At 40.5% G+C, this 26,162-nt stretch overlaps 1 protein-coding gene across 1 annotated transcript in view; it reads left to right on the forward strand.

Moving 5' to 3' along the window:
* ZFAND3 (zinc finger AN1-type containing 3) overlaps positions 1-26,162 on the forward strand; it is a 328,034-nt gene that overhangs the window by 280,153 nt on the left and 21,719 nt on the right. The window contains exon 6 of the mRNA XM_047858007.1: positions 17,431-17,598. Within this exon, the coding sequence (XP_047713963.1) occupies positions 17,431-17,598 (168 nt within the window). The remainder of the gene's footprint in view (positions 1-17,430; positions 17,599-26,162) is intronic.

Here is a 26,162-nt window from a genome sequence, read left to right on the forward strand (position 1 = left end):
CAATGATTAAGAGTGTGAAAGTGGGTAAGAGAGTGACTTATAGAAGAATGAGGGGCTGCTAAGGACTGTACTTGGGGGGCTGGGAAAGAGAAGAAGAAACCAGTGAGTTAAGGAAGCTAAAGAAAGGAACAAACCAGGGGCGCCTGGGTGGCGCAGTCGGTTAAGCGTCCGACTTCAGCCAGGTCACGATCTCGCGGTCTGGGAGTTCGAGCCCCGCGTCGGGCTCTGGGCTGATGGCTCAGAGCCTGGAACCTGTTTCCGATTCTGTGTCTCCCTCTCTCTCTGCCCCTCCCCCGTTCATGCTCTGTCTCTCTCTGTCCCAAAAAATAAATAAATGTTGAAAAAAAAAATTAAAAAAAAAAAAAAAAAAAAGAAAGGAACAAACCAAACACAGGATCTTGAAAGATGTAAGAGAATAGGGGCCAGGAGATATGAGGACTCAGGAAATTGTTGCCTGTGGCTATCAGAATATCATTGGGAAACGTAAAAGAAGTTAGTGTGTCATGGTGGGAAACCAAAGCCTGATGAGCAGTCATTAAAGAGGTTCTTGATAACAAGAAAATAGGGGCAGCAGACAGAAGGCGTTCAGTTAAGGAGTTAGGTGAGACATTAAAAACCTGTAAGTAGTGGTGGTTGGAGAAGGAATGGAGTTAGGCATTTCTTAACATGGAGGTGGTTAAGATAGGGAAATATTTTGCCCTTGTTAAGCTACAAAGGAAGGGATGATCCAACAATCACACTACCCAGTATTTACCCAGAGAATACAAGAAGGCTAACTCAAAGGGATACATATACCCTTATGTTTATTGCAACATTATTTACAATAGCCAAATTATGGAAGCAGCCCAGGTGTCCATCGATTGATGAGTGGATAAAGAAGATGTGGTATATGTATACAATGGAATATTACTCAGGCATAAAAAAGGGTGAAATCTTGCCATTTGCAACAAACAACATGGATCGGGCTAGAGAGTATAATGCAAAACAGAACACATCAGAGAAAGTCACATACCATATGATTTCACTCCTATGCAGAGTTTAAGAAACAAAATGAACAACCAAAGGAAAAAAAAATTACATAGAGAAAGAGAAGGGAGAGAGAGAGACAAAGACAAATAAAAAACAGACTCTTAACTATAGAGAGCAAACTGATGGTTACCAAAGGGGATGTGGGTGGGAAGATGGGGGAAACAGGTGATGGGGATTAAGGAAGGCACTTGTGATGAGCAGGTGATGTTCTGGAACTGTTTGAATTACTGTATTGTACACTTGACACTAATGTAAGACTGTATGTTCATGAAGTGGAATTAAAATTAAAACTTTTAAAAAAAGATACAAAGGAAAGGTACACAGGAAGGAAAAAGAATAGAAAATATTACAGGAGAAATAGAAGAGATACACAAAGAAGATTTTTTAGACGCAAAAACTCAGAAGCATTAGTTGCCTCTAGTAGCGTGAGGCATGAGGAAAGAGGTATAGATATAGATAAATAGGTTTTCTTTTTTTTAATGTATAGACAGCTTGGGTACATCTCGTCCCCTACATTTACTGAGAACCACAACTTTCTGTTTGAAGCTAGAACCTTTTTTCTTCCACTGGTGACTAAATCAGAAATCACAGTCCTGACTTTGCAGGTAACTTTTATTTTAAGAGGGCTAAACACTTTTTCTTCTGACCCTCCCCAGACCCAACTGAAATAAAGGCACAAAAATAATGGTAATGAAGACTGAACCCACTATAATAAATATAATTGTGTGTGTTTAACATAATCAACAAAAGATTTTAAACAAATTTCTAGCCATTGTAATGGGAATGGGTGGAGGCTGAAACTTTGTGATTGCAGGGGTGACAGCCACTGGTGTGCAAAGAAAGTCTTAAGCAGGGTGAGAAGCAGGGCAGAAAACGGGGGATCCACTGGAGGTGTATTTGTAGGATGTGGTGGTTGACGAGGTGGGCTCTAGAGGCAGACTATGTGGGTTCCCGTTCCAGTTTCCCAACCACAGGAAGAACTGTTGGACCTCTCTGTGAGCCTCCATTTTCTCCTTTGTAAAAATGACAGATTGAACTGTAGAGTTGTTATGAGGGAAATGAGATAATGCATTTAAAGCACCTGACATAGTGCCTGATAAATGCTTAGTAGGTAGTAGAGATAAGATCAGAAGGTACCTGATGATGAAAGGAGATGGAGGAGAAACTTGAAGGAGGAAAGTAAGAAAGAACTCCCAACTCCAGTAGTCCGGTTAGAAAAAGACATGGAATCGGAAACTGGTAATGAGGACCCAAAGCCAAGCAGATGGAGAGTAGTGGTCAGTGAAGTCAAGAGAAGAGGGGAGAGCCATTAGCAGCCCCTATTTGAATGGGTGAGGGCTGTGAATGACAGGAAGCCCAGAAAACTCTTTCTTAAGAAAACTGGACATCAGAATTGGGAAAATCAAACTTCTTTTTTGTTCTGTTTTATTTCTGGGCCTAGTTTTAAAAGTAAAATTTTAATATTGTGTGTATTGGTAGAAAGTAATCCTTACAGCGATTTCACAAGCTTGACTGCAAGGAAAAAAAAAAAAAAGAAAGAAAGACATTTCTACATCCTGAACTCTTCTCTAAGCTTTTATATTATAATTGAGAACTCCTTTTCTTTCTGGAGCAAATCTCAATTTAGGAGCCACAGAAGGTTGATAGTTTTCTTGTGGTTAAAATCTTGATGAAAAAGGCTGGCTGTTACATTTAGACCAACAACATGAGAGAACTTTAGCCAATAAATTCACTTCTTTATGATTAAAAATCAGACAGTTTAACCTTGGAAACATTTTTGTCACGGGGGACTTCATATTGTGATTAGTTATCTGAACAACCAAGTGCCTCTGTGGGCTCAAGTTAACCAGCCTCCCACTACATATGTATAATTATTTTTAGTGCATACACACACACTGCTATAAAAGCTTATTTGGCCTTATGCTCCCCGCCGTTCTGAATTCTCTGTTTCATTACCAGTATCCACCTACAGAGTTTCAGAAAACCATTCCCAAGTAGCAGAACCACAACTCTGAATTTTAAATAAACCACATCTCTATTAGCTCAGTGGACAGGGGAATTAGTTGCATGCTATGCATTGCCCACATCCATCCACCCCATCAAAACTTATTAAAAATGTATGTACATATATAACCAAGAAAATGGGGCGTTTAACTCAGACTGTGTTAATTTCTGTGTTACTTTAGCAAGGGATAAAGAAAGACAATACAACAGACAGTCTTTTAAGATTTTTACCTTGAATATGGGCCAGTATTTACTTGAAAAAATATATTGAGCACTGCTTTTTTTTTTTTTTGACAGAATGTTGAACAACTCTTTCCCAAAGATGTTGTTACATTACAGCTTGAGTTATATGTCCAAATATGCAGGATGACTTTTAAAAGAAAGTTGGGCTGGGAAGGGAATATGTGTAGTACTGATATGAATGGGAGGTGTTAGCTGTAGCAAAGTCTGTTTTTCAACTTGGCATTAACTGATAGTTCCTGTAAGTGACAAGGATTCAGATCTACTTTTTCTTTGGCCTCCTGTTGATAAGTCCGTTTCTAGAAGATTAAAATCACATCTTAAGTCTTGGTCATCATCCTTCCTGGAATAGCAGTTGCAGTAATTGATGCAATTAAAAATGGGTCCTTACTGGGATTGGAGGAAGTATAGATTAAGGAAGTGATATGTAAAAGTCTGTGACTGATCATTAAAGTGTACTTAACAGATAAGTGTTGACTTCACTACAAACCTGGAGAAGCATAAGCGTTGACATTGCTGTTGATTACCTGCTACAGCCATCTTGCCATGCACTCTCCTATCAGACCTAAGCAGTGTCAACATCTGGGAAAGAATTTGGCAGACACTCTAGCCAGTATGCAAGTATGGCTACCCTGGAATATAGGTGTTTTGGGTTTTTTTTAACACAATTTCAGATTTACAGAAAAGTTACAAGAAAGTCAAATTCTCACTTTATTGTGCCCCCACCTCCCCGTTCCCCAGATTTAACATTTTACCATATGGGCTTTTTCTACCCTCCCCCCTACTGACCTCGTGTGTGTGTGTGTGTGTGTGTGTGTGTGTGTGTGTGTGTGTGTGTGTTCGTTCGTTCCATATCCCTAATCATTTGAGTAAGGTGCCTTTATTATGCTAAAATCTTCAGTGTGTAATTCTTAAAATCAAGGTATACATAGCCACAGTACAGTTTGCAAAATTGTGAAGTAAACATTGATGTAATATATAATTGATTTTCTAGCATGGACATTATGATCAATAATCTTTCAGTGAAGAGTGGCTGATGAACAAAGTCAATTGAATTGAGATTAAAATGTTAGGCACTTGATCCTCTCATGTTTCAAATATGGGATAAAGACAATTTTCATAATAATTTTATGCAGACTTCTTTACCTCTAATTTTCCAGCAACTTGTTTTACAAATGAGATTTTCTTTTTTCTTCATAAGCCACTTTCTTAAGGCAGCTTTTGTCATCCCTCTACATACTTGGTAGGACGTGCATCAGCCCTGATACAACCCCGAGTAATGAATACCTAATGGTACTCGTTCAGGAAAATAAATAGACAAAGCTTTCCTGGGCAAGCTTTGTCATCGTATGTTGTGTTCTAACTTTAGGTTCAATTAGCCTCACATCAGAAAGAGTAACAGTGAGGCACAGAAGTATTTATTCATAAACTTAAGGATTTACCCTGGGAGCAGTGAGTCAAAAGACTAGATCTTGGGTGGAAGAAACTAAACGATAGGTAAGAGAGGAGCTGAATTAGGCTGATGCTGAATTAGAAACAAAAATGGTTTAAAAACAAATCAGCTATTTAATTTTAGCATCTACTTATACATTCAAGCTGATTTTTTTAAATAACATAATATAAATGTTCAAATATTTTTTTTCCCTTACATTAAACCTGGACCACAGCCCACAAAATGACTGTCTCTCATTGCAAGATCATCATCATTAAGGACTTATTCCCTGTTACAGAGATATTCTTTGTTGTTGTTGTTGTTGTTGTTGTTGTTGTTGTTGTTGAGCACCAGTGGAGTACTAAATATGTCACTTCTGCCCCTGCCCCTAGAGACTTGCATTATTAGCCAGATGGGCAAAACAGTTGGAAAATTAAGAACACTTTGGGGAGGGTAGTTAAGCTTCAGAGGAGTGAGATGATGGGCATAGGAATGTTTGACTTTTTGTATGTTTGGTTTTTTTAAAGAAAAAGTAAAAAAAATTGAATTAGTGTCTTATTCTTTCCCCTTTTCCCCACCCTACCCCCATACTCAGTGTTTTTCCAAAAAGAACAGCTATTTTCAGTCTTCTGAAAAAAGACTCATGACTTAAGCAAGTCATCCGTACTTTGGAGACCGAATATGGGGGGGTCCGTTATTACATTATTACTTGAAGACTCCTGACCTGTCCCTTCCCACTAGGCCTCTTCGTATATGATCAACAGTGGAAAGATGCCTGTAGTCACATTACTGTCCAGTTTTGCTCTGAACAGTTGTCTACAGTTAACCCTTGAAAAACACAGGGGTTGGGGCACTGTCCCCGCGTCTCCCTGCACAGTTGGCAATCCACATATAACTTTTTAATCCCCCAAAACTTGACTAATAGCCTGCTATTGACCAGGAGAAGCTGTGCCAATAATATAAACAGTCTATTGATAATATATTTTGTATATGTATTAAATACTATATTCTTACAATAAAGCTAGAGAAAAGAAAATGTTATTAAGAAAATCATAAGGAAAAAGTACATTTACATTACTGTATTGTATCCAAAAAAAATCTGCATATTAGTAGACCCACTTTAAAGTAGTTTAACTTGTGTTAAGGGTCAACTGTAGTTTTTTAAGGTATAATTTGAAAACTTCTAGGCTTCATATAACTGCAGAATAAGTAGAAGACTTAATCTGTATTTTTAGGCAGTTTAACTTCTAAATGAGTGTTCTAGGAAACTGGATGAAAACAGTATGCCTGCCTTACACATAGTTGTAGGATGGTAAATCTGGATATATAGATAATTCATGGATTCTCTCAAATTTCCTTTCTTTGGATAAATGAAAATAAACTGTGGCTGATCTTAGTTTTCTAGAAATATTGGAAAAGATAGTAGAACAGAAGTTCAAGACCAGTCTTAGCACTTTGAGAGTCTTAAAACCCTCATGGTGGGGCGCCTGGGTGGCGCAGTCGGTTAAGCGTCCGACTTCAGCCAGGTCACGATCTCGCGGTCCCGGAGTTCGAGCCCCGCGTCGGGCTCTGGGCTGATGGCTCAGAGCCTGGAGCCTGTTTCCGATTCTGTGTCTCCCTCTCTCTCTCTGCCCCTCCCCCGTTCATGCTCTGTCTCTCTCTGTCCCAAAAATAAATAAACGTTGAAAAAAAAAAAATTAAAAAAAAAAAAAAAAAAAACCCTCATGGTAACGGACCTAGATTTGTGGTCAAGAAACAGAAGTTAGGGGACTTGGGCATGTGACCTTTTGAGAGGTCTATCTTTCTCATGGGTTTCTTAATCTTGCTTCTCTCTCTGTCTAACCTTAATAGTGTTAACCTTATTCTGTACTCTGTTGATGCTATAAATGTAATATTTTTAAAAAATCAATGCTTTGTAATGTTGAACTCTAAAATTCCCAAGCACGTTATAAGAAGGAAAGATTATATACTGCGGGTAATTTGTCAGTTAAAATAAGTAACTGAAAAATCTGTGGGGAAAAGTAATACGGTTTAGATGGGCAGGCAGGACAGGTGTTGCTGATGGAGAAGCTAAAACAAGGAAGTGGTACCAGGCCAGTATCAGCTACAAAGGAAGACTGCTGTGTTGCTGGTGTGACAGGCTAGGCTCCACTGACCAAGTGGCACCTCTGTAGACTGTAGCTCCTGGGGATACCCTTTAAGTAAATATTGCAGTAGGAATGGCATTTAACAAACAAGGATGGTGGCTGCGGTTTTTGCGGTGAACCCAGGAGTGGTTTATGGGCTACCCACCCTCATCAGTGCCTTTTTAAAGAGACCTGGTGTATGACCTGTAGGAAGGAGTCAAGGTGGTGGAGAAGAGGAAGCTTTGACTTCTGGGGCTCATAAAAAGGCAAAAAAGCACGTTTTACTTTTTCTGACCGTTAAAAGAAATAAAATTTCAAATGAAAATAACTGACTTTTGCTGTTAGGGGCACAGTATTTTTTTTATATCATCCTATAATAATCTGTAAAGAAACTTTTGTGGACAGATTCCTGAAAATAACAGAGAAAATTAAAAATGAAGCTCATTTTGTGTAAACTAAATGCTGTAAGTCTAGTCCACAGAAATTCGGAAAGTTTGCAGGAATGGGAAGAAAATGGTAGGAGTTAAGTCTTTTTTTTTTTAAAAGTTCGCTTATTTATTTTGAGAATGTGTGCAGCATGTGTGGGGGGAGGGGGGGGGCAGAGAGGGAGTGAAAGAGAAAATCCCAAGCAGGCTTCATACTGTCAGCATGGAGTCCAAGGTGGAACTCTGCCCACAAATTGCGAGATCATGACCTGAGCCAAAAATCAGGAATCAGGTGCTTAACTGACTGAGCCTCCCAGGTGCCCCAGGAGTAAGTCTTTTAAATCATATTCTAAGAGCAGAAGACAAGTAGGATTATTCAGCGGAGATGTATTTTAGAGAAATTGTACCATTTTATTTGGGTAAGAAGATTCTAAGTGGAACCGAAAGGGTCTCTTGTTTTCCTTCCCATACTTTGCTTAGGATCTGCTTCCCCCTCACCCCTAGACAGCTGGGTCTTTGTATACATAGGAGGTGGTAAAAACTAGTCTTTGCAGTTAGGTATTTTCATGGAAGAGCAGAAGCAGAGTGTTGAAGTGTAATAACCATTGGAGACAGGATAGCTAAGTGGTTAAGAGCAAGGACTCTAGGACACACACACCCTGGGTTCAAATTCTAACTCTTCTTACCAGCTTTGTGTGATCCTTGGCAATTCACTTAACCCATGCCTCAGTTTCCTCGTCTTAAAATATGGGTAATAATAGCACTCTCCATATAGCCTTGTTACAAAAGCTAAAAGAGCTAATATATGTGCAGTAATTAGTCTTCCCATGGCTTCCTTTTCCCACTGGTTCCCTTCCCACTGTTTCAATTACCCACAGTCGGCTGCAGTCCAGAAGCAGATGATTCTACTTCTGACATATCAGAAAGTCAGTAGTAGCCTAAGTCTGCATCATAATGTCTACATCATTCATCTCCCTTCATCTCCTCATGTAGGTATTTTCCCTGTCACGTTATCTCAAGAAGACAAGGGGTGAGTGCAGTATAATTTTGAGAGAAGGGGCCACATTCACATAACTTACCTTACAGTATATTATTATAGTTGTTCTGTTATTGTTGTTAATCTCTTAATGGTGCCTGATTTATAAATTAAACTTTATCATAAGTATGTTTGTATAGAAAAAACATATATAGAGTTTGGTACTATCTGGTTTCAGGCATCCACGGGTATTCTTGGAACATATCCCCTACAGATAAGAGGGAACTACTGTAAAAGCATTTAGGTGCTGTTACAAAATAAGTGCTTTGTGTTAGTACTTATTATTGCAGTTATTACTGAAGCTTAACTTAAGGAATCTCTTTTATCATATTCACCTACTGTGGTAGTGGCCTTAGAAATGAGCTTGGACAAAATGTTACTATATGATTCTGTTTGTCCATGTAAATGACATTCTTGAGATGACAAGACTATAGAAATGGAGGGCATATTAATGTTTGCCAAGGGTTGGCAGGGATCAAGAGGGGAACGAGGGAGAAGGGTCTGTCTTATAAAAGGGCAACATGAGGGGTCCTTGTGGTGATGGATGTAGTTTGACTATATCCATATGCTATACAGCTTGACTGTATCATTATCAGGGTCCTACTTGTGCTATCATACTGGAGTTTAGTAAGATGTTACCATTGGAGAAAACTGGGTGAAGAGTACATGAGATTTTTCTGCCTTATTTCTTCTAACTACATGTGAACCTATAATTATCTCAAACTAAAATGATTAATGATAAACAGAAAATGGGCTTGGAAGATTCCTGATAAAAGTTGGCAGTTAAAGCCATGCATGTGTCTGAGCCAGACAGAAGCCAATACTGAGGTTAATAAACATGATGGAAGGAAAAATTTGAACCATTTGGGGCCAAGGAGAGGGGAAAGGTAACACAGCTTTATTTCCCTAAAGCCACTCACTGGTATTCTCCAGTTACCTGTGCTCCTGAGACTGTGAAAGGGTCTATTAGTTGATAGCAAGTTTGGTAAAGAGAAGAAGGTAGATGAACAGCTGTAAGCTATATGCAGATGGTATTGTGAAAAGCAGGCTCCCCAGAAAAGAATGTGGAGATGACAAAAACGAGCAAAAAAATCATCTGTCTGCATATATTTAATATAGTTCTTAAGTTCAAGAGGTACCTTTACTGACCTTTCTGTCTTCTGCTTCTTGATCACCCACCCAAAAGAATTTACCATGTCCACATTTTGTGTTCATAGCATTCTGTTCATATACTAATATGTCACTGTGCTATAGGTTTATTTGTATATATGTCTGTCTTTCTGGATTGTGGCCTCCTTGAGGGAAGAGATCACTACCATATGCAGATCTGATTTGCCAGTTCAAAGCCCAGTGCCTGGCACATAGTAGGCACTTGAGAAATAATAATATATGGTCTGTTTGTCATGGCCTTGAACAGAGTGGTCATTAATAGACAGGCTTAAATAAAGTAGAGCAAATAAACAGAATGTTACTGTACTTTATGAGATTGTGATTATTTTTGCAAATGAACATCCCTGGGCTTTTGGTGTATATTTTTTAATCTGGTGAAATTTTTCCTTAGGTTTAAAATAACGAAGAACTTTAGAGAGTTGAGTGGTTTAGCAATGAAGAGATGTCTTATAGCAATAATTAACAACAGTGTAGTCCGTCATGAGAGGGAGGGCAATCAGGAAAAAGGCCAGGAAGCTATTGGCAAGGAAATAATTGGAGGAATGACTTGTGGCCTGTGGGACCAGCTTTAGTCACAGGGAATGCCATCAGACTATAAGAAATCATGGGCAAAAAAAAAAAAAAAAAGAAATCATGGGCTTAAACACTTGGAGCTAGCTCATCTCCTGATGTTTGCCTGAGCATCCGTCCCTTGTCCAGGCATAGATGAACTATATTCTGATGTCCAGTATGTGGCAAGGGTGCAGTAGAACCCGTTAGAGGAAGAACATGCCTCCCCCCACTGCAGCGTGCAGTAGGAACTGGGCTGGTTGACTACCCAGTACTTGCTCTTCTTTACCTGCCCTTGCTTGTGCCGGCCCTGCAGCCATGTGGATTTGTCAGGGACTTGCTGCAAGTTTTAATTTCTGGCCCTGAATATGTAACAGAGGAGATGTACAATTAAAAATCCCCTTCCTTATAAGTTAAGTTATGCCATTAAAAGGTAGATAAGTAGGTAAAGAATCTAGAATATGGTATGTTCCACAGGAAAACTAACCAGGACTGTTCAAAAGTTTAGGTCATTTGATGGCAGGAATGAACAAATGAAGGAAAACCAACACTTTGAAGGGCATGCTGTCCTAGATTAAAAGAGACTTAGACATAAGATCCAAATGTAACACATGAAACTTGATTGGACATGCCTTTGAGAACAATGAAGATAATTTGGATATGGACTGAATATGAGATGACACTGGGGAATTATTCTTAATGCTCTTAGGTGTGATATTTTGGTCATGGCAGGAAATGCCCTTATTATTTTAGATGTGTGTGTATGAAGTATTTTGATATGTGCAAATTATTTTCAGATGGTTTTGGGAGGGGGAAAGCGTAAATATGGAGAGGAGAGATAAAACAGTGTGACAGATTATTAACAGTTGTTGAATCTGAATGGAATGTGCACAGGTGTTGTACTCTTTGAATTTTTCTACGTGTTTGAAATTTTTCAAAATGAAAAGTTGCGTGAGAGCTGAATGTTTTCCTCCTGAAGTTGGAAACAATGCAAGCACGTCCTCTTTCAACACTCCTATTCAGCATTACTCTAGAAGGCCTAGCCAGCACAGTAGGCAAGAAAAAGAAATAAAAAGGCATGCAGAATAGAAAAGTTGAGGGAAAACTCCTTCCTTTGGAACTATTGGGCTCTGGTACCATGATTTTATTTGATTGTTTTATTTCATGGAGAGCTGCTCTCCCCACAGCCCATTAGCTTCTCCTACTTGATCCATTAACAAATTTACAGTCATTTTTTTCTGGTGTCAAGGTGTGCCATGAAAATCAGCATCCACCTTCCTGTCCAGCAGGAGTCAGAGGGGAAGACTGGCTTTGGGGAAGTGAGAAATCTGAGCCCAGTCTTTAAAACATGCCTTTGGGACTTGTGGGTGCTCCTCTCCCACTTGGGTACAAATTATCATGACTTACAACTTCCATGTGTTCAGCTGCTCTTAAACCTGTCTTCTAACCAAAAAAAGTCCCTATGGAAGCAGTTTCGCAGTGCTATCATGATGACCAAAATGAGGCAGCTAGATGATATAATTACCCCCAAGAAGATTTCTGATGTTTTGTATCTTGTGAGCATTTTGAGGACAGAGACCCCAAATATTCAAGTGCACTCCCAGGATAGTCCGCTTTACCGATCAGCTGCCTCAGGTCTCCCGATCTTGTGTTCTCAACAGGGAGGGAAGAGTCAGAGGTCTGCTTTCAGTCTTGAGGTTGTGATGGAGAAGGAGACCACCCTCAGGTATCTCTAATAGCAAAGGAGAGAGCCAGAAAAAATAACTAGGGGCAAGGGGCGGGGGTAGGAGTGGAACTGGATGAAGAATAGAGAAATTGATGCTTAAGAATGGTACTCCCTGGCAATTTGAGAACAACTGACCTTTAAAATGGTTATGATATAAAACATAGCATCTTAAGTATATTTCAAGTTACATTCATCTCCATGTCATATATATAAAAGCATTTCCACAAAATTTTAATAATCCATTCCCACCGAAGACTTGAATTTCTTTCTCTGTCCATGTAATAGCTTTGTAACAGGTGTATATTCCCAAATTGTTCTGAGGCCATTAGGACAGTAAGAAGGGAGGGGGAAATCCCAGTTGGACACCATAGGGAAAAATGTTTAATAGGTCCTAAGGAAGTTTTCTCTCCTGAACTCCTTCAGGAGAGGATGAATTTAATCCCTGCATGCACTCATGAGGAGAAACAGAGAAAGTACCTGTAAAACAGATTTTTAAGGTCCCTTTTATCAGTTTTTCCAGTGAGAATGGTATTTTTCATGGACAGAGGTTTTAGCAGCTTAAGCTCCTTTTAAATGGTCGAAGGAGAGACAGCAGTGATGTGTGAGGTTCATTAATTATTGCTCTTACTGATGTTTGCACAGGCTGTTGGGATCATAAATGTCAATCTGTCAAGAGACTGTGATAGGTTCTAAAAAAACTGATTGAGTGCCTCAAAAGCTGTCATACAGCCTGAGATTAAACAGATTCATCTTTCTTTCTTACAAGTGAGGGAAGGTGTGGGTGAAGCGAATGAGGAAGGCTTCCTTCTCTTTGTCGCCACTTTGCTTCTCCCACTCTCCTGTTCTAAATTGTAGTGTTGGCTTGTACAGAGGGCTAAGAGCCTGCCTGAGACGTCAGAAGGCCACAGTCATGGTTAGCAGCCCCGGGTGTGTGCATGCTGCCAGCTGCACAGTGACGGGAGATTAAGAGAGATTGGGATTCAACTCTGACAGGCCTGACACAATTTATTTGGAAATTTTCAGGAGAGAACATGAGTAATAAAGACAAGAACAGTGACAGTAAGGAACAAATGTGAATTTCTGTCAGAGACAAAACAGAATTTAAAAGAAGTAACTCTGTTTGTTGTCTCAAGCTTTCCAGTTAAACTGTGTTCCTAAATTGAAAGTCTTACCACTGCTTTCTGCAATTGGCTAAGAAATAGTACAATTAGAAGAATTTCTCTTTTCAGAAGGTTGTGTGTTTTTAAAATCTCTGTACTTGTTTCTCTGTCACAAATTAAGCAGTAGTTACCATCAAACCTAAGGAGCTGATAGGTAAAATACTTTGTCTTAAGGTTTTCCTTTTTCATGTAATCACATTACGATTCTTGATCAACCTTTCCTGCAGCTTAGAAAATCTGATGTGATATCTTTCTCATTCTGTTAAACATAGGCAGAGGAAGAGGGGATCTGGTGAGTACCAAGAACTGTGAACCCAGCATGGGAGTGTGGCAGCTCTTGCGTGGGTACATGCAGATTGGATTATGTTCTCGAGAAAAAGCATACTGGAAAAAATGTGCTTTGTTGGCCCTTTATATGAAGGACCTTAATTAGAAGTCACTCTTAACTCCTGGGGTGGAAACAGTTTCTAGCTTGCCACTACAGCTCCTCCTGCTGCTAATGAGCATGCTCCTTGCAAGGACGTGTTTCTTCTGACAGTTAAAGCTGCATGTAAGAGTTATTTCTGTTCACCTTTCTCTCCGCCTTTAACCCTTACTGCCCAAGTTCAGATTGTGCAAGTAGAGTGTTGGGTGTTTTCCGTCATTGTCGAGGAAGTTAAAGATGTCTCAAAGTAACAGGAACGAAATTTTCGAGCAGAAAGTAAATAATCAGAGTTTAATTTATTCAAATATGGACAGTAGATGGGGGTTCCTTTAGTGTTGACCACATTTGGATCTTTTCTGTTAGTCCTTTTTTAATTGACATAAAATTTATAATTGAATAGTTGAATTATTTAGTTCATTATTAAGCAATTAGAATCCTGCCCTGGACATCTGTTTCTCTTATTTACGCAACTCACCCCATGGCACAAAGTTTCATTAAGTAATTAGCAGAGGAGATGTAAATTTCTTATGCAGACATGATGATGATCTTGTAGACTGCTATTTATTTCATTAGCTACTAATTAAAACACTAAGTTGACTTGTGAAAAAATGTCAAAGAATGGTTTGCTTTGCCAAGAAGTTATATATAACACTGTCACCTTCCTGGATGACAGCATGTGGAGGGTGGTAAACAGTTTAAGAAGGTTTTTCTCCCTCTTTCTTTCTGGCAGGGATCATTAGAGGGCACAGGGATTCCTTTCCATCTAATAGACCATTAGAGTGAAGACTAAGTGGGCATATTCCAGAACATAAAAGTCATGGATTTCTTAGTGTCTCAGAACAGTTCCTTGATCCTAAAACACACACACACACACACACACACACACACACACACACACACACACACATTCTGGTAAACTTTTCATCTGTGTTGGTTTAGAATCATTGAGGACTGCTTCTCGTGGTTCAGACTTTATATACATGGATGCCTTTTGTCTTAGACTTGCACAGATGCCCAGACATTGACTCTTAGAGGACTGACTAGGGCTGAGTGGTGCTCTTTTAGGATGGCCAAGGCAGTGCAGCCAGAAGTGGTCGGCAGCATCAGAAAAGCCGGTTGGGACCTATAATTTCTGCAACATCCCATGCCTCCTGCTTACCCGAACAAATAACCAAGTGGTCTTTATATAAAATGTGGAATGGGGAAAGGAAAGTTTCAGCATGAGATCATGCAAACTTACTCCTTAGTTTTGCTATTGAATGCTTGCTGGTCAGACAAGATAGGGAATCAGAGGAAAAGACAGGCCTCCAACTTTTGAGAGTCCCATCAGGTGGGTTGTTTGGTAATGGCCAACTGATGATTATATAAATGTGAATTCCATTTCCCATTCTTGAGAATCATATGTTAAAAAAGTATTACCTATCACTCCCTTGCTTATCTGCGCATACTTAGCCGTGGACAGCATTGCCATGCTAAAAGAAAAAATGTCTGCTCCTTGTAGCAAAGGTTTGCTTTAGAAATAGAGACGTATGTAGATAGCATGTTTGACAGTTTGGGACAGTGTCATGTGGAAAACACTTTTGAATGTGAACTCTGCATTTCTAGACACAGGCTTGGTTCTGTCAGATAGCAGTGTGAATGAAAGAGGGTTAGGGTCTAAGCAGTCCTCTTTTACATTAGAGATGTGCTGGCATCATGTCAGAGCCCTCTGGATTTTAACAATATTAATAATGCAAAGGCATCAATAGCCTCCATTTCTTGTATGGGCTCCTTTCTCTCTCTTTCCCCACCTCATGCCCCAGCGTTGGGAGATAAGTTCTCATAAGGATGCTTCATATTTAGGACCTTGTCTCAGAACAAGCACTGTTTTTTTTTTTTGTTATGACTCTTACTCTAGAATTTTCTCTTCTTGTTACAAAAAAAAAAAAAGTATCTCTAAATAGGGTTATTAATACAAATTGTGCCATTGCTGGTTTGTGAAAAAGGACCCCCAGGAGAGCACTGCGGCTCATAGGAGGTGAATTCCTTTTGGCTGGCTGCTTTGTAATGATTTACATTTAGATTGTTGCTTGTTGCTGTTGTAGGGGAAGGGGCTCTGTCTGTGGCTGCCTCAGTCATCACACCAATTGGGTTTGGACAGCTTCGCTCAGCAGAGCTGGGAAATAGGCTGAACTTGCTTTCAATTGTTTTCATCAAAGACCTTGTTTAGTTGGTTTGTATTGGGGGAAAATGTCATGTAGGACTGGAAGAACTAAATGAGATGAAAAATGAAGTTTACAATTGCTAAGAATGGTGCGTGCCTTCCATAAGTCAGTGCACAGTGTGGTGGGCTGAGGAGGGTGGGGCAGTGAGCGCTCTCCCGTGAAGTGCAGCGTCTTCACACAGAGGGAGGCTGGGGAAAAAGGTACAGACAGCCTCCACTGAAAAACATCCAGCAGTCTGCTGCTTCTCACTAGGGCCACTTTAAATAGAAAATCCAACTGCCTAGGACAAGATTCATTCATTTAAGAAATATGTATTGAGTTGTAGGCATGGAAGGCAGATTATGAACAATGCAAGTGAAACCTCCTGCCTTCCAGGAATTTACATCCTCCTAGAGGATTATACTAAAAGGCATAGTGCTATGGAGGAGTAAAAGGCAGGAGTTGGGAGGAGAGGAAGTGCTTGGGAAGGGGGATAAGAGTGGTTTAGATAGGGTGAACAGGGAAGAAGACATCATTGAAAATGTGACTTAAAAGACTTAAAAGAGGTGAGATCCCATGTAGATCTGGGAGAAGAGTGTTTTAGGAGAAGGTGTAAAGGCCCTGAGGTAGGAGACAATAAGGAGGCTACTGTGGATGGAGTAAAGGGAGAGAGCAGCAGATGAGGTGATAGAGCAGAGAGGACGGCAAATCATGCAGGTGCTTGTGAGGGCGGTCGTAAGTGTTTGAACTTTTACTCTGGGAAGGGGAGCTTTAGAAAGGTTTTGAAGAAGGAAGCGACATGATTCTAACTTGATTTTTAAAAGGATCACTTGGCTGTGGAGAACAGACTGTAGGAGCTTAGGGGTGGGCAGGAGGCCAGTTAAAAAGCTATTATACTAAGCTGGATGTGAGATGGTAATAGCTTGGACCAGTGTGGTGTTGGTGGAGGGGTGAGAAGTGGTGGGATCTGGATGTGTTTTGAAGAAAATCGTTTAGGAGACTGTGTTCCAGAGATGGTTTAGCACAAACCCCTTTAGAACCTTGGCAAGAGGTGCATCTTCAGTTTGCAGTGGAGCAAGTCCAAGAATACAGAGTTCCCAAGTGCTCCCCTTTCTTTTGAAGGCAAGAGTTATTCGCAGCCTGCCTATGACAAGAACTTTATTTCATTTTAGTTACTTTATTAAGGTTCCACAAAACACAAGTTGTCATACAGCATACCTCCCTCCACCTGCCAATTTGGCACCAACGTTGAGGGTTGTGGTGCAAAGTGCTGCTTCGGTAGCCTCCACAGTGGAGGCTGTGGGATAGCCTGCTTGTGAATAAACAAGGATACTCCTTCACTCTGAATACAGTTGAAATAATTTTCAGCATCAGAACCTGATTCTTGTGTGTTTTGTTACATTTAGGACTAGAAACAGGAGTGTTTTTACTAGAAAAGATTATGGATCACCCATCAAACAGTGGCATTGGGTATAGAATTGTGCTATATATGGTGATATAAAGAAATATTAGATATAGTCTCTTCTCTAATGAATTACAATCTACTTGAGGCCAAATATCTAAGAAGCAGTAAATAACCAGTACAAGCAGTAAGGCCCAGAGATGGGGTACAGAGAAAGAGAGGATCCCAGTTTGGATGGTTTCCTCAGAGAAACAGCTGTTTTTAAAAACAACAGCATCAGACTGATTTTTGTTAAGTAACCCTGCTCTCCTCTCCTAGCTCAGGCCTCGCTTATTAGAAGTCTGCCCCGAAGGTACATTCTTGTCACAATCTGTGCAGTATAAACCAGGCCAGGCAGAACTGGCTCTTGCTCACACAGGTCCAGTTCCTGGAAAAGGGCAGCAGAAGGCCTGGCAGTACATTAATTAGCTGTGCTTGCTGGGCCAGGCACTAACCCTGACCCCTAAATGTGTTGTTTTGGTCAGATTCACAGTCTGAGAATGAGGCTTCGCCAGTGAAACGGGCACGACTACTGGAGAACACCGAACGACCTGAGGAAAACAGCCGGTCTAAACAGAAGAGTCGACGTCGGTGCTTCCAGTGTCAGACCAAACTGGAGCTGGTGCAGCAGGAATTGGGATCATGCCGCTGTGGTAAGCTTTCCCCCCAGTGGCATGATGGAGACTGGTCCTTGACACCCTGGCATAACTTTGGAAATTATTCCTAAGAGGCTGAAGCCCTTTGTTCTTCTCCTGAGTACTTCCCTGCAAGCTACTGGTTTGGAGATTCATAAAGCAGGAGCAGAGAAGTCTTACTTCTTTTTTTTTTTTAATTTTTTTTTTAACGTTTATTTATTTTTGAGACAGAGAAAGACAAAGCATGAAAGGGGGAGGGTCAGAGAGAGGGAGACACAGAATCTGAAACAGGCTCCAGGCTCTGAGCTGTCAGCACAGAGCCCGACGCGGGGCTCGAACTCACGGACCGCGAGATCATGACCTGAGCCGAAGTTGGCCGCCCAACGGACTGAGCCACCCAGGCACCCCGAGAAGTCTTACTTCTAAACGCCCTTTATTTCCTCTCACACGTAAAAACAAGGCACAAACATTCCCACTCTTAAATTTATCTCGTTAGAGTTGCATTGTCACTGCTTACTGATTCCAACTTCTCCCCACTACATATTACTCTAGTTCCTATTCATTGATGACTTACTTAGAAATTAACCAAACCAGTGACATTCTGAGATATGTACCATAAAATTCAGTTATTCATTTTGAATGAACATCTTACTACGTATAATAAATGGAAACTCTTTCCCCCCATACCCCTTTTAAATTAAAGTTTGGTTGGAACATTTTCTTTGAATCATAATTCATTGTCAGTTAACCCCTTGAAGTAGCTTTAAAGTAACATTTTCTTCTGTATTATCCAGTGTTATACTAGCTCTTAGAATTGCTGTACAGGGATGTATTTTTAAAACCTTCATGACTACCCACAACGGAACACAACTTAGACCAATTCTTTCTCTCCCTTTGACCACGTACGTGATGTCACAGAGAAGCAGAATTGTGTAGCTGCATTATTTAGGCTGACTTACAGATTTCCTGTTCCTGTTTTTATTTCCTGATTTAAAGCTTTGTTTTATAAAATTGTTCTATGGGACAAGAGCTGTCATCAGGCAGACTTGGAGACCTGGCTCTTGCCTCTGAGTATCTTGTATTCTTTGCCCTAAGGAGTGAGCTTTAGAAGCCTCCCTTCTCCTCTGCGATAGCCATAGATACCCTACAAGTACTGATGCTGGCAGGCAGGACTAGATGGTTCTCTCAGCAGTTAGAAAATTACAGTTACTCATAGTCCTTCATCTTCTGAAGAGGCAGCCATTGCTTCCCTGTGCCTCAGTTATTTACCCTGTTGGAAATCAAAAGGAAAGGAGGGGTACCAGCTTCTCATGGAAACAAAGTCAGAACTCCTGTTGTTATCAAGACCAGGAATCTGTTTGTTGCACGCTCTGGTGCGCTCTGGTGTGTGGTACTCAATGAGATTGGAAGTGTATGCTCAACTGCAGAAACAGACACCAGCATGGGAAGTCCAGGTGTCACTGGATGAGTTTTTATTTTTTTAGCTTGGCATTTACTTTCCTATTAAACACTTGTGTGAAAGTGTAAAGAAGAGAGATAGGAGAAAAGGTGAGAGGAGAGGCTGTCAGCAGAGTTTTCAGACTTCAGTTGTGTTCATGTAGAACTCCAGAAGAGCCCAGAACCTTATTCTTAGACTGCATCTTCAGCAACCCTGCCACGTGATTTTAAATCCATAGTGAAACAGGGAAGGAATACTGTGGTTAGCCAGAGCGGACTCTGGTGCATGGTGGCTAACCACCTTCGCCTGTATTGAAGGGTTTGTCCAGTCTTTGGTGGTCTGCAGATTCTTAGCTTTGGTCTTCACATGAACTTTTGTGGGGGCAGGGGTTCAGTACTTCAGTCTGTTATCAGTGTTGTGAAGCCCACCTGACCGTTTTGCCTATTGCTTTTATAACACATGCTCTTGGTTATTCCTAAATTAGAATCATGAGATTTTCCTGTACCTTATGTTCTTGTTTCCTTCTTGAAAGCAACTGAATCCTGGGTATTACACAGGATTTGCCCTAGTGGATCAAGCAATTGATCCATAAAGTATGCTGTCTTGCCTCTGGCAATGGCTGATACCTCCTGTCCTTGTCAGGCAAGCGGTGAGAATTCACAGTTTAGCACTGAGAGATCCAGAAGTATTGTAACCAGGTCTCCCAGATTTCCTAAGGTCTTAAGCACTCAGCTGAAAAAAATCTAGAAATACATGTTAGATGATTTTACATGCTCCTGAGTGAAGCCAACTTGAGTGTCTTGGTAAATTCTGAGTGCCTGCTGGGTTTACCACAGATATGCATTCTTTTTAAATGATCTAACACATAGTCCCTTGGCTTATGCCCAATTCTGAGGGTCTACTTACAGAGAGATTTGATCTTAATGCTGGGAAAGAAAGCCCTGAGCTTTGTGCACTCCCTCCAGTTGTAGCCTTCCTAGAGAGAGTGGGGAGTTCAGTTTGGCCCACTGAGAGTGTTACACTTATGTGCCCAGAAAAATGACTGAGTCTACTGCCACATTTTAAAAGATAAAGGACAGCAATAGAGCAGTGGGAACATACACCTCTGGGATTGTCTTTGACAAATAGCTCTTGTGTTCTTCCTGCCTGTCTGCTTGGATCTCTCTAGGAAAGGGTGAGTTGTGTAGTTATTTCCTTGAGGATGCATGGGGTGTTGAAGAGACATTGAACTGCCCTGAAAGGTTGGGGGTGGGGGGGAGCATAGTAATTTCCTGCTAGAAGTGAAGACTCAGGAAGGTAGTTTGAACTCAAACAGAACACTTCTCCGCTGCAGAAAATCTTTTTCTTAATATATATATTCACAATCTTTTTTTCCATTCCCCTTCCACTCTGTACAGGTTATTAACTGCTGACAAGAAATTCACATCTCATAAATAATGCTTAAGAGCCATTGCTATATAAATTGAATGTGTTATGAATTGTGATGGGCCTTTTTGTAGCATTCGATGCCTAGAGCAGGAAGAACAGAGGATGTCATTTTCATTAATTTCTAATGAGGTGCCAATTAAAGACAGAGAAGACGCTCCAAAGGGAAGAGTGGCCAAGCTCCCCTGAATCCTCCGCCCCGGGGCTGTCATCCAAACACTGCCAGCAAGGCTTCTCTAAAAATTCCATTAAATTACAGTCTCATCGAGAGCACACACAGACACATTCAGCTTCCCTTTGATCTTCAAAAGAGCAATTTGTAAGGCGAGTTCTGAGCCTTCTCACATAGGGAACAGCTAGAGGTGATAGGAATTGTTAATTGCCAAGATACTCCATGGGCTTTCAATAAGGAGGTGAATTTTGAAGATGAATTCTTCTCTGCCTTGCTGTGACTAGATAACCTTTAAATCAACAATACCAAAGTAACACCCTTTTCCTGTGAAATCTCTCAGGATGCCAATTAGAAAAGGCATGTGGTGAAGCTGGGATGACGTCCTGCATCCTAGAGCATCTTCAACAGTTTAGCTTCTCAAGATAGAAAACAATTGCATAAAAATGGATTTATTTGTTTCATTTTCTACTCAGTAGGCAAATTGATCAGCTCATTCTCATTACAGGAGTCTTGTCTCTCCAAAGGCCAGCTAGAAGATGTTCTGAAATTTGACCATCCTCATCAGATCTGGGCCACATCACAGCCATGTGAATGCTGTGTTCTCTAAGCAGATCTTGCATGATGCACACAGCGTGGCTTAGTTATTGTTGTGCCTTGCTTCCCAGAACCACAGAATTAATTTTTAAATACCAGTCTAAGAGCTTGCATAAGTTATCACCTGTTTTCAGTTGACAGTGACTTAAACTGTAAGCCGATATGCTCCCTTTTGGGATAACAGTGCTTTTACTAACAACCTGAATAATCTGACTTCCATTATTGCTTTCAAAATAAATTTTATATTCACTTTAGAAACTCCATAGTAATGCTTTAGCCCTTTAGTTTATCATCTCCCAAGTGCCTCAGTGGTCATTTTCTGCATCATCATTCACTGTAAAACTAAATTCTTCAAGCATTTATCGAGATACGACAATGCACGAAGCATTTTGCTAGCTTTTGTGGGGAATGTAGGATCTAGAAATATAGAATGTAGGAGCTCTTAGTCTAGGTCCGTGGTTCCAAACTTGAGTGGACATCAGACTCGCATGGAAGGTGTGACAAACACAGATTGCTGACCACCCCCCACCTCCCAGAGGTCTGATTCAGTGGCCTGTGAATGTGTAACGAGGTCCTGGGTCATGTTGCTGCTGGTCTGAGGAACCACTGCTCTAGGCAGTTCTCAGTCCTGGGAAGCTTTTAAAAATAGAATGTCTGGGCCTCACTCTAAATAATTAAATCAGAAAAGGACACCAGCTATTGTTTTAGCTTTTTATTTGGAAGTTTAAAGTGTTTTTCTGGGCCATTTGAGGTAAGCTGCAAACATGGCCTTTTGTCTTTATAAACGTCAATGAATGTTTTCCAAGAATAGGGATATTATTTTATATCCATAGCAGTTATCAATTTTAGTAAATTGATACTGATTCAGTGCTTTTATTAAATCTGCCACCCATATTCTGGTTTTCTCAGTTGATCCAAAAATGTCTCCTGTAAAAGCACTTTTTCCCCCTCCAGTCCAGGATCAAGTATTGCATTTAGTTGTCATGTCTCTTTAGACCCTTTTAACTTGAAACGTTTTTATGGCCTTTCTTTGTTTTTAATGATATTGATATTTTTGAAGACTATAGCCCTCCCCCCCTTTTAATAGAACTCTCTTTGTTTCTATTTGGTGTTTGGTGTTTCTTCATGATTAGATTCAGATTACTTATTCCCAGCCTAGTCTCAGACTCCTATTAAGTGATGTGTCTTTCTCAGGATTTTATATTAGGCACAGATGTCCATTATCCCCCTCACTGTAGATATTAATTTTAATTCACTCAAAGTGTTGCCCAGTTTCTCCACTCTATAGTTACTATCTTTGACCACGCAAGTAGTAAGCAGTCTGTGGGAAGACACTTTGTGACCATGTCAGTATCCTGCTCATCATCAAAAGTGTCTCTTAGATTTAGCATCCATTGATGATTCTTGCCTGAACTGGTCTTTTAAATTTTTTTTTTTAATTTTTTTTTTTTAACGTTTATTTATTTTTGAGACAGAGAGAGACAGAGCATGAACGGGGGAGGGGCAGAGAGAGAGAGGGAGAGACAGAATCGGAAGCAGGCTCCAGGCTCTGAGCCATCAGCCCAGAGCCCGACGCGGGGCTCGAACTCACGGACCGCGAGATTGTGACCTGAGCTGAAGTCGGATGCTTAACCGACTGCGCCACCCAGGCGCCCCGGTCTTTTTAATTTTTTAATGTCTGTTTATTTTTGAGAGAGAGAGAGAGAGAGGAGCGAGCACGTGAGTGGAGGAGGACAGAGGGGGAGGGAGACACAGAATCTGAAGTAGGCTTCAGGCTCTGAGCTGTCTGCATAGAGCCTGACGTGGGGCTCAAATTCACAAACCATGAGATCATGACCTGAGCCAAAGTCGGATGCTTAACTAACTGAGCCACCCAAGTGCCCCTGAACCAGTCTTTACTATGATCGTTGCAAAATGATGATTTTCTAACTCTAGCCCTCCTTCTTCATTTCTCCTTTGACACTCAGCGTTCTTATGTAAGTGAAAACCCTTCTTCCCCATTTATTTATCTGTTGTTATTACAGGCTCATGAGCTCTTCTATTTTATCAGTGGTTCATAATTCATTACTATACTTAATTATTTTGGTGCTCAAACTGTGCCAAAAACGTTTCCTTACTTTCTGGCAGTTATAAGATGTGTTCTGGATGTGTCTTGTACTTGACCTTTGCCAACTCCTGGAATCAGCCATTTTTCTAGGTATCCCCAAGGTGGTTTTAATATGCATTCAAAATAGGGATTTGCTGGGCCTAGGAGGAAGGCATGAAATAGCTGACATCCAGGGCAGCCTACCATAAGAGTTTTAACTGAGGCATAAGCCATATATGTAGGAACATGGGGAGAGAGAGATTAATTCCAACTACAGTACTTGTATAGGTTGTGACAATTGGGGCTTCAAAGGCAGAGTGGGATTTAGATGTGGGGTAAGAGGGACTACCTGGTCAAAGATGGTGACCTCTATACAGCTGGATGGAGCCTTGGGGTTGAGTGAGAAGAGACTACTAGAAAGGGAGGGTAAGGATTCCAGGCTCCAGGCTGTACGGTTTGGATGTTGGTTTGCAGTGAGAAGCTGCCCGTGGTTTTGAATATAGTCAACACGCTTTTTTGTGTGTGTTTATTTTTTTATTTTTATGTTTATTTTTAAGAGCGAGAGAGACAGAGCATAATCAAGAGAGGGGCACCAAGAGAGGGAGACACAGAATCCAAAGCAGTCTCCAGGCTCTGAGCTGTCAGCACAGAGCCCGACGCAGGGCTCGAGCTCGTGAACTGGGAGATCATGATCTGAGCTAAAGTTGGACGCTTAACCGACTGAGCCACCCAGGTGCCCCTTGACTCCCTCCCCTGCTCCAGTTAAGCACACAAGAAGGCCCGGGAGATTGCTGAATCTTTTTAAGTGGAATGATCTGGGAAGAATGTGAACTAATTCACTAAGTGAAAAGGGATGTGCCTCTGTCACAGCCATCTCTGCACTACAGGGGACTACAGAGTGAATGAATGGTGATATCTTATGGTCCAGAGTTGGGCAAGGAGCTGTGGTGATAATGAGGTGTGTTGGTGACATGAAATGACTAGGCTGGTCCATTTCACCAGGATCAGAAATCATCACAAATAAGTCCTTGTATCTGCGCCTTTATTTAACTCTCATCCACATGTGATTTGAACCTGTCAGGAACACGTGGCATTCTGTCCTTTGTCTCTAAAAGAAAGCAAGGCAATGCATGTTTTTATAAAGGCTTTATTCCCTTACAGAGTTCTAGCCTGGATCCGTTAGAAAACTCTGCTATCCAGGGAAACACCAGAGATCTTTTATCTTGACCAAATTGATTTGGTTGGTTTAGTGTTATCATTACTGCTATTGAGTGGTGAGTTTATGCTCTGCCATGTATTATAGGAGAGAGTGTGTGGTTACCAAGACCTCAGCCCTTTTCATGTTTTCATGCTGAGTCTGGCAATGAAAGGCTAACGTTTCTCCATTACTTATAAGACAGCAGCTGGGTATATGTTACCTATGGTAACATAGGTGTCCTGTCCATCCTTCCAAAACAAAAACACCCTTTGATGGGAGTTACTGTAAATGTGAGAACTAAGAGTAATTGGATATCTTGAGGCAGATTCTGAGAAAATGTTCTCCCTTTGCTACTCTCTTTCGCTCTCACTGTACTTTTACCTGAACAAGAGTATGCTGTGTTCCCCATTTAATCTTTAATGTATAAGAATTCTAGTCTAAAACCAAACAGATTAGTCCCTCTGCTGCTCCTCTATAAATTGCACATTGAGATGTTAGAGCAAAACAAATCAAACCTTTTACTGAATACTAACTCCGTATTTAGCCCATTAGTTCAGCACTGTGTCGGAGATCCAACCTACCATGTGCCCTTTGACAAGGGTGTAGAAAGAAATCAGAAACGTGAAGAGCTCCCCTCCCCAGCAAAGGAGCATCAAAGACTGAGCTTTCAAAAGACAAAATGTACAGAACACATCTGCTGAAGCCTTTGTCACATTCCCACCCTACTGAGAGGTGAACCAGGAGACCCTTGTCCCATGAAGTGAAATATTTTCTGTCTGGACAACAAATTTGCCACTACTTCTGTAGTCCAATCTGAGCAGCAATAACAGCACAGTAATTTTATCAATAATTTTATCAAAGCTATTTGGCTAGGTTACCCTGCTTAGAAATACTTCCTTATGGGAGGGGGGAAAAATGGATCGTTGCAAAAGAAAATGAATTATTGATGTCTTTTGTTTTGGTTCCAAGAGTAAATAGTTTCAGTTAATTCTTTGTCCAGCAGAGTGTGCATGGGTTTGTTTGTTCTTTTTTTAACAGATTTTTTTAGATGGAATTTATATACCATAATATTCACCTATTTTACAGGTCAGTGAGTTTTGGTAAATTTAAGTGGTACAGCTTTCACCAAATTCAAATTTTAAAATGTTTTTAGTCACCTGTAAAATTTCCCTTGTGCCCCTTTTCAGTCAATCCCTACTCTCCCCTACTCCAGCCCCAGGCAGCCACTGATTGATCTGCTTTTCTGTTGTTATAATTTTGCCTTTTCGATAATTTTAATATCAGTGGATTCATACAGTATATATATGTAGTCTTGTATTTCTACATGGCATGGTGTTTATGAGATTGATCCATATTGTCATGTATTGGTAGTTCATTCCTCTATAATGTTGGGTAGTATTTCGTTGTATGGATCTTAACACATTTACCGGTTGACATACATTTCGGTTGTTACCAGTTTGAGGATGTTTTGAATGAAGCTGCTATAAATATTCATGTGTAAGTTTTTATGTGGATATATGTTTAATTCTTCTTAGGTAGATACAGAGGTGGAATTGCCAGGTTGAATGACTCTGACGTTTAGCACTTTAAGAAAATTCCATTAGTAATGCATTATGGTTCCAATTTACCCATAATTTGTCAACATTTAATATTGTCTTTGATTTAACTT

Source organism: Prionailurus viverrinus, chromosome B2, assembly GCF_022837055.1.
Source record: "Prionailurus viverrinus isolate Anna chromosome B2, UM_Priviv_1.0, whole genome shotgun sequence".
Lineage (NCBI taxonomy): Eukaryota > Metazoa > Chordata > Mammalia > Carnivora > Felidae > Prionailurus > Prionailurus viverrinus.